The sequence below is a fragment of the Arachis ipaensis genome, chromosome B02 (genome assembly GCF_000816755.2).
Source record: "Arachis ipaensis cultivar K30076 chromosome B02, Araip1.1, whole genome shotgun sequence".
Lineage (NCBI taxonomy): Eukaryota > Viridiplantae > Streptophyta > Magnoliopsida > Fabales > Fabaceae > Arachis > Arachis ipaensis.
The window spans coordinates 83,483,705-83,493,184 of record NC_029786.2 but is presented as its reverse complement, the minus strand read 5'-3'; the positions used below and the strand labels follow the sequence as shown (position 1 = coordinate 83,493,184).

Sequence of the window (9,480 nt, the reverse complement as noted above, 5' to 3'; positions counted from 1 at the left end):
AAAAGCCTTAAGAAATTGTAAAAATTTATTTATCTAAAAATTATAAGAATAGTTTAGGAATCTCAACCATTTTTCTCATTTGTCCTTAAACTTGAAGTAAATATTTTTTTTAGCTTGAAATAAATAAAATCGTTGTAGTATAATTTAGATAGATATTACAGCCAGTCCAACAGTTCCAAGCCCAAATATTGCTATTGAAGCCCCCTTCTTTGGTTTGGCAACATTGAGAATTGATCCTATTCCTGAAAAATTTAAAATTTTCTGTCTTAATTTTTAGACAAACAAAATAGTAAAATACTTCAGCTATTATTCATAGATGTATTGGGTGAGTTTGTTTATTTTTATCCTAGAAAAACGATTTTGCAACATATATACATTTATATGAATTCAATAAAAATTACAAAAAAAATATTACAAATTTATAAAAAAAGATCAATACAAAATTATTTTTTGATAGAGAAAAAGGTAAACAAACAATGCATCATAATTGTCACTACAGTATAATTAGTCTATCGAATAGTGATCGATTTAGTAACCAAATATCTTTGACTCGTGAATAATTAATTGATCATTGTTAGTGACCAAATTTTGTTAGTCACTATATCAATAGCTATGGGCATATTTCTTCTAACAATAGTGTTGGGTACATATCAAAATCGGTTATTAATATAAAAATGAGTTATACAACATATGTATTTATACGTAAATATATAGTGATTAATTTTAATGTACACATAGTATTTTTGTTCTTATAATGTGTGATACATTAAAATGGTTAAGAACCTGTTGAGATGCCACAACTGAGGAGACAAGCTTTGTCCAAAGGAAGTGTGGGATTGATCTTAACAACACTTCCTGAATGAACAACTGTGTATTGGCTAAAAGTGGATGTGCCAAGGAAGTGACTTATAGGTTCCTTGCCTTTTATAGTAGAGAACCTTGATTTTCCGTCACTTATCATACCCTCTCTTGTTGGGTTTATTCGCAACACCTCACACATGTTGCTATCTTCACTCTTGCAGTGTGGGCATTCCCCACACTCTCCAGTGAACAGTGGAAGAACATGATCACCAGGCTTGAGATTTGATACACCATCTCCTACACTCTCCACAATCCTGCTTAGTAATAGAAAATTAATTAGTAATCGAGTTCAATGAGAGATTACTCGTGATTAAAATCATGTAAGAAATTTTCACAAGATAATAATTCATACTCGATATAAGAGAAAAAATAAATTAATTAATCACATATAACTTTCATCGTTAATTCTCTCGGACATTAATAGTCATGTTTGTTAGGAATATAACCATATATGTTGCCTTTTTTTATCATCTTAAGTTTTTGAGATGAGTAATTTTATAATATGATATTAGAGTTTTATGTCCGAAAAATTTAGAGTTAGATTCTTAGTGAATATTAAAAGTGAAAACAAAATAGCATAAGACAAATAAAAAAGGAAAAAAAACGACCTGTGTAAAAATTAAAAAAAAAACTTAAAAGAGTTTTTTATTTGAGAGAGAATATTAAAGATATAACCATATAAATTGTCTCCTCCTATTAATTTAGATTTTGAAATGAGTAGTTTTGTGATAGGAAAAGTCTAGGGGGCCAGCAATTTTATTAAATTTTGGCCAGCATGTAACCAGCAGAGAAAAGTAAGTCATTGGATGAAATCTCACACCAATCTCACACCATCAAATCATCATTGATGGCTAGTTGATGGCTAACATTCACAAAAGTTGCTGGCCGTAGCATTCTCTTAAAAATTTTAAATTAAACATTTGTTTATCTTATATATACTATAATTGATTTTTTTTTCCCACCTCATTATTCACATCCTTCGCTATGTTGGTAGATGATGTGTGTGGTCAGGATTAGAAAGTCAATTAATTAGCATAGCTGCAACCTGGCACAATAGAATTGGTAGTATGAAGTTCGTTATTGTCTGAAAATATAAGTTAATTATTATGTTAAGCGAGGCTAGCTTAACTAACTTAGTGAGGCGAGTTAGTGTACTCATGTATATAAGCCAAGTTTGTATTACAAGCAAAGCATGACTCATCATTTTAAATTGGAATTCATTTTCAGAAGCTAAAGGTGTGTTTGGTTTATGTTGACTCTGGAGTGGAATTTTGACTTCTAATAGCTACAAAGTAATATGAAATTGAACACTACTCACAATAATGCATTCGCTATATAATTACTAAAGAGAAAAGGAAATAAAATAAAATAATAATAATAATATGAAAAGAAGATGTGAATGTAGTTGTTATTGTTGATAATGATTGAATTGAAATTCTACAAACATTTATATAGTGGTTATATGCTATAATTTCAACGGATAGAAATAAAACTTTCCTATAATAACTCTTAGCCTTCCTTTTCTTAGCCTTCCTTTTCTTTCTCTCTCCGTCACAATTCTCCACCTCGTTCACAATTTGAAATCTAAGCAAATTTTGGACGATCAAAGAATGATATTCGTATTCGGTTGCATCATTTGACAATGATTGCCTAACATGGAACAATATTGAGCAATTTCAAACAGCGTTGGAACTTGCTTCCTGACACCACTTTAGTCAACATGTCAGCGGGATTTTCATCCGTGTATACTTTTACAAGAGAAATTCACCTTTCTCCATAACATCACGCACGAAGTGATATCTAACATCAATATGCTTGGTACGAGCATGATGAACCTAATTTTTAGCCAAATGAATTGCGCTTTGACTATCACAATTCAGATCCACGCAATCTTGCTTCAACCCCAAATCATCTAGAAGACCTCTTAGCCACAATGCTTCTTTCACCCCTACTGCTACTACCATGTACTCAGCTTCTGTAGTAGATAGTGCCACTGTAGCTTGTTGTAAGACCCAGAACTTTTGAAAATTCTTATTATGATCAAGTCTCAAATCATATAGTTATTTATAGCCTTAATTTCAGAGATTATTTTATTAAAGATAATTAAGGCAAGTTGTGATTTATTAAATTTGAGACAAGTTATGATTTATTATCCAATTTTATAATTATTGGATTATTTCCTATATTCAAATTATAAAGTTGGTAGTTGTGAAATAATAAGGATTTTATATGACTTGGATTAGATAAGTAATATTTTAAATATTAATATTGCTATTTTGAAAAAATAAAGGATTTAATTATATTATTTCCAATTATTGGATTTGAATATTTTATTGAAAATAATTTGTAAAATTGATGAGCAAATGGTATTTTCTATATACAATTAGTGTTGGATTTAATTGGGTTTCAATTACTATATTATTCCCAATTTTATGTAAAATTACCATAATGCCCTTAACCCTAATTTTCAAAATGAAACCTTAAAACCCTAACCCGGTTACCCGATTTTCCCATCAGCAACACACTCCCCCTTTCTCCAATTCGAAGCGCAGCAGCAGCAATGTTTCCCTCAGCACACCCACAATGTTTCCCCTCTCTAAACCCAACAGCACCAACCCACTCTTCCCCTTTCTCAATCATGCGCAGCCGCAACGCATCCCAGCTTCCTTCACCACGGAAGAAAGAAACAGAAGAAGGAAGGCAGGGGAGGCCTTGCCACCGTCGATCCACCACGCTGGAGTTCGCCGTCGAGCTGCTTTGTGGCGCCGTCCATGGAGTCACTAGCTCACGCCTCGCCGACGTCGCTGCTCTGAAAGGGGCTGTAGTGGTTGCCGTCGAGCTCGAATGAGAAGGAAGGACGATGCTGGGATTGAGAGAGAGGCAGAGGTGGTTTGGCGCAAGGAAGGATGTGAGCTGTTTGGGTTGCCGTTCGCACCACCGAGGTTGAGCCGTAGCGCCGCCGTCGCGCCGTTGACCGCCACTACTAGGGCTTGCCGCCGCCACCTTACAACTGCCGGCAAGCACAGAGGGAGAGAGAAAATCGGAAAAGACCCGAGGAGAGGCAAAGAGGCTTGAGGCTGAGCTGGGGTTTAGCCACCATGTCCAGCCGTGCTCGCGTCGCCGGCGCCGCCTCCGCCGGAGCTTCTGGCTGCTTTTTCCGTCGCCGGAAAAATTCTATCGGTAAGGGTTTTACGTTGGTTCTCCTTTCCGTTGAGTTTCTGGGAACCTCATTGTCACTGCATATGGTTCAGGTCATCGCTGCCGCTTGAGGTGGCTGCCGCCGAACCGGTTCGGAGACCGCCGCTGTTTCAGTTCAGCCATTCCTTCTTCGGTTCAGTAAGCGTTTCGATTTGAAAGCCTTTTATTACTGTTATGTTATCTCACGCTGAGGTTTGTGGCGTTAATTGCTATAAGATTGAGTTTCGGTTGTTATCTGTTGCGATTAGAGTTGCCATGGTTATTGCGAAAGTGGCTGGGAGCTAAGGTTTTGGTTGCCGTCAGTTCAGGTTGAGGCGGAAAGGACTCTGTGAGACGTTTGGGTTATGGAATTTGCGTTTTGAGGTAGGGGCACTTTCCGAAAACTATATTTTATATGTTGGAATTATTACATATGGATACTGATGTGAGACAATGTATTTGGTGATTGTATCAGCCTTATGTATTGTTTGATTGTCTCTAATGATTATGAATGTTGTATGGCTGAATTGTTGTGTGGTTTTGTGAAACGAAATGCTTTCGAAGTTGATTCTTTTAAAGCTTTGAGATCGAGTTTAATCCATTGGAAATTGATTTGAGTTGAATGGATTTTCTTAAGAATGTGAAAAATAGAATCCACTCTTGAATTCAGCCTGGCTTGCTTTAAATGATCTGGTTTTTGATGAATGATTGTTACTGAACCGTTTCTTTGAAACTTTAGAAATGAGTTTATTCGGCTGATAATGATTTGATTTTTGAAACGGTTTTCTTGAAATATGGAATTGAGATGACTGTTGGATTTTTGGCTTGCCTTGGACTGATTTTGAAATTTGGGCTGTTGAAAAGGATTGTAGAATGGTTTCGTTGGGACCCGAACCGGGTGGCAAAGTCCAAGTTTTAGGGGAGGTGCTGCCAAAATTTCTATAAAACCCGAGTCTTTATTGAAAGGTTGTCTGGAAAAATGATGAGTTAAATGCTTCTACTATTTTATTTGAATTATCAAGAAAAGGATGATTCATGCTTTTGAAATGAATTATTAAAGAGGAAATTGTGATTTAGTCTTGCTTCTTAAGAAAAGCATTGTATCTCTTTTGGGAGAAAGTTATTTAGATGAAACTTATGTTTCAAAGCTGTTTTAAGTGTGACAAGGGCTATGCCTTTGAATTTGACTTGAGGGTTTCAATTAGAGGAGTTTCAATGACTTTGAAAGAACCTGAATGTCTATTGACAAGTTTCATTTTGAAATGTTTTGAGAAAGGCTTTAAGTACTCTTTGAATTCTGAATTCTTGCAAGACTAAAACAATTTTGAATAGTTGAAATGCTGTAGAGTTTATCATGGGGGTTGAAGCTGGTCTTGCCTAAGTAAAGGAAACGGCTTTGAAAGAAGTAAATGATTACGTGACTCGGTTTCGCTTAGATCCTATTTTATTACTCAAATCTAGAAGCCAAGGTTTTTAATGATTTCAAGTGAATTTGGAAAAATGAGTTGTGTTATTCTCCCCTAAAGACTTGGGACTCTGCCGAGAAACTTTGTTATAAAATTCCATTGTGGGATGGGTGATTTTGAATGTTCCCAAAATAAATCTTTAACTTTACATGGTTTTGGAAGTTTCGGAAAGAGGATGTCGAGAGCGGCTATGTTTTAAAAAGGGAACTCACTTTGAGTAAATTTGGCTTATGAGCCTGAGATGATTTGAGAAATGAGATCTTTAAAGCCAAGGCTGAAAAGAGTTAAAATTTGATTTCAAAGTGAAATAAATTGAGAAAAGTGATTTAAGGCACAAATGCCGATTTTATGAATTTGATGATGTTGAATGGTGGAAGTGCTGTTTTGTTATGGGCCGGAATGGCTATGTATGATTATGAATATTGGTTGGTTCTGGATTGAACCGTAAGTCAGAATGGCTGTGTATGATTATGAATATTGGCTGGTTCTGGATTGAACCGTAAGCCAGAATGGCTGTGTATGATTATGAATATTGGCTGGTTCTGGATTGAACCGTGAGCCGGATGGCTGAGATGGATGTTGATCCATGGATGAGATTGAATGCATGTATATGCTGAATTATTGATAATTGTGATTTTCACTTCCACTATCAGAGGCACAAGTTCCCTGGGAGAAAGCAGTGGCTAGCCACCACGTGCTCCAGGTGGAGACTCGAGACTCTGCTGACCCTATGTCGTAAGTGTGGCCGGGCACTGTGAAAGTCCCGGATGAGCTCGCTCCCGTAAATATTCACCAGTGAGGGTGATGGATATGGATCATGATTATGATCAAGTTTATGATGAGTATAACTCGAGTTGGGGATGCACGACAGAGGGACAGTCCAATAGTTAGCTACCAGGACTTGTCGGGTTGGCTCTATAACCGACAGATAATATCATCAGCCACTAGGGACAGGCATGCATCATATGTATCTATGTGACATTGTTTGCGTGTGCATATTGTACTTGGTTTGCCTATGTGATTAATTGAGATTAACTGCTACTTGTTCTACTTGTTGTAACTGTTTGTTTGTGCTTGACTTCCTATCTGTGTTTGCGACTGGGACTCTGTTGGATTGTGGTGATTGGTTGATGGTTGGATTGTTTGGGCCTAGGGCCGTGGTTGACATGAGATGGACCGATGGTTGGTTTTGGTTTTGTGTTTCTGGTTTGAAAAAATATGAAAGGCTATTTTGGTTCAGCATAGATAAACCTTTTTGAAAGGCTTTTGAATATTGTTTCAAATGAACAGTCTCCTCTTTCAGAAAAGGATTTTAGATTTCTCTTTTATTGTAAACTTTTGTTTTTGGAAAGGGGCATAAGATGGTTATTAATCACTGGTACGGTTTATCTTCACGTATCCTATTACAGTAATCCCCAAAAACCCTCTACTGAGAACCCTTTCGAGGATGATGTTCTCACCCCCCTACATTTTTTCCCCTTTCAGGATATGAGCGCAGAAGTCACGAAGAGTTTATTTAGTTGTTGAAATGCTCTGTATTGTTTTAGTTATGATTTATTGAACCCTCGCCTTTATCTTGATATATTCTGTAAGAGGGATAGAAATTGTATTGGTTATGCTTGTAATGTTATTTATATATATATACGTATATATATGTATGTACTCTTTGAGAGTTTTTGTAAGTTGTATGGTATCTATGGATGTACGTTACCAAACGAAAGTATATTGGGAGCGGTATTGCGGTTTAAAGTTTTAAATAGGCTCATATTTTAGTATTAAATAGTATAAGTGTCGTCGTAATGTCCGAGCTATCAGAGTCGCGCAGCCAGAAGCGTGAGCTTTGGTAGTTAGGGTGTTACACTTGTAACATCGATCGCCAACTAACTGGAGCACCTTGTATTTTATATACATAACCAGTCGTAGAACGTCTTCTATCTAGATCACCAGCATAATCAGAATCAACAAAGCCGCTGATTTGACATGATTTTCCACTAAAGCATAAACATGTGTCAATGGTGCCCTTCAAGTATCTTAATATCCACTTGACTGCTTCCTAGTGTGCCTTACCCGGGTTTGCCATGAACCTGCTAACAACACTTACTGCCTGTGAAATATCTGGGCGTGTACATACCATAGTATACATTAGACTACCGACTGCACTAGCATAAGGTACATTTTTCATGTAAGCCTTATCCTCTGCTGTTGTGGGAGATTGTTTACCAGAGAGCCTAAAATGTGGAGCCAACGGTGTTACCATCGATTTAGCATTTTTCATTTCAAATCTTTCAATGACGCACTCAATGTATCCTCTTTGGCTCAAGAACAATTTTTGGCTTGATCTCTCCCTTTTAATTTCCATGCCTAATATTTTTCATGCAGCACCCAAGTCTTTTGTTTCAAATTCTTTACCAAGTTGAACCTTTAACATATCTATCTCTACCTTGCTCTTAGAGGCAATAAGCATGTCATCCACATATAATAGAAGATAGATATAATCACCTCCAGGAAGCTTACGAATGTATACACAACAATCATAATTACTTCTGGAAAAACCTTGTTTTAACATAAAGGAGTCAAATCGCTTATACCATTGCCGAGGAGATTGTTTCAATCCATATAGCGATTTCCTCAAGCGACATACCTAACTTTCTTTACCCTCAACCTTGAAACCCTCAGGTTGATATATGTAGATTTCTTCCTCTAAGTCACCGTGCAAGAATGCAATCTTCACGTCTAGTTGTTCCAACTCAAGATCACCATGAGCGACAAGACTTAAAAGCACCCGTATGGAAGTGTGTTTCACCACTGGAGAAAATATCTCATTGTAATCAACACCTTCTTTCTGTGCAAATTCTTTTGCTGCTAACCTAGCTTTGAATATTGTACCATCTGACTTAGTAGGATCTTCTTTTCTTTTATACACCTACTTACAACCAATTGCGGTCTTTCTCACGGGCAATGGGACCACATCCCATGTCTTGTTCTTATGAAGAGATTGCATCTCTTCCTCCATAGCGACCAACCAACTCTCTCTATCTTTGTCTTTGATAGCATGTTTGAAGGTGACCGGCTCATCATCCTCCACTGAGAGTGCATAATCTACCAAGTTTAGCTGTCCATAATGTCTCAAAGGCTTGTCTGACCCGAACTTCTGAACAAATTTATAATTCATCTTTAGCCTAGTAGATGCCAAAGAATCCTGCTGTTGCTGTTGTAATGCATGTGCATTTTCTCGCTGAATTTTCTCATGATCAAGTTCATCCTCTGCGTCATCTCGAGTAGCATTAGGATGCTCCATCTGAACATTATTAGAGTCTATTTGTTGGTATTTAGACTCTATCTCCACCACTTGAGTATTTGAAGTTTTTCCAACATCACCATCATCTGGCACCACATCTTTAGACAAAGCTACCATAGATCGTTCATCAAAGGTAACATCCCTGCTATTACAAACTTAGAATCATTTACACTCCAAAAGCGATAGCCTTGAACCCCTCTTGGATACCCCAAAAAGATTGCCTTCTTAGCTCTATCATTAAGCTTATTATCTTTGACATGATAATAGGCTGTGCATCCAAAGACTCTGAGTTTCTCATAATCTGCATGTTCCCTTGATCATACCTTATAAGGTGTGTCTCCATCTAGAGAAGAATGTGGGGATCGATTCACTATGTAGCAAGTTGTAGCAACCGATTCTGCCCACCATTCTCTGCCTAACCCGAATTAGAGCGCATACACCTTGCCTTCTCAAGTAGCGTACAATTCAGTCGTTCGGCAAATCTATTCTGTTGTGGTGTTTCTCTAACTGTCCAGTGTCTTGTAATGCCTTCTCGGTCACAGAACTCCTTGAAAGCCTCATCCGTGTACTCTGTGCCATTATTAGATCGTAGAGTTTTTGTAAGCCCCAGAATATTTGAAAAGTCTTATTATGATCGAGTCTCAAATCCTACAGTTATTTATAGCCTTAATTTCAGGG

The 9,480-nt window shown here is 37.1% G+C and overlaps 2 protein-coding genes across 2 annotated transcripts in view; both read right to left on the bottom strand.

The window, feature by feature from the left end:
• The window catches only part of LOC107625553 (alcohol dehydrogenase 2-like), a 58,699-nt gene that overhangs the window by 1,943 nt on the left and 47,276 nt on the right, over positions 1-9,480 (bottom strand). Inside the window, exons 4-5 of the mRNA XM_016328220.2 lie at positions 784-1,115; positions 160-242 (exon numbers count right to left, since the gene is read on the bottom strand). Coding sequence (XP_016183706.1) covers positions 160-242; positions 784-1,115 — 415 coding nt within the window. The remainder of the gene's footprint in view (positions 1-159; positions 243-783; positions 1,116-9,480) is intronic.
• LOC110268931 lies at positions 7,314-9,429 on the bottom strand. Its single transcript, XM_021116060.1, has one exon. The coding sequence runs from the start codon at positions 8,917-8,919 to the stop codon at positions 8,428-8,430; it is 492 nt and encodes a 163-aa protein (XP_020971719.1). The 5' UTR covers positions 8,920-9,429; the 3' UTR covers positions 7,314-8,427.

Coding starts and splice junctions, on each gene's coding strand:
- LOC110268931 (XM_021116060.1), bottom strand. CDS start 8,919: ATGGTAGCTTTGTCTAAAGATGTGGTGCCAGATGATGGTGATGTTGGA.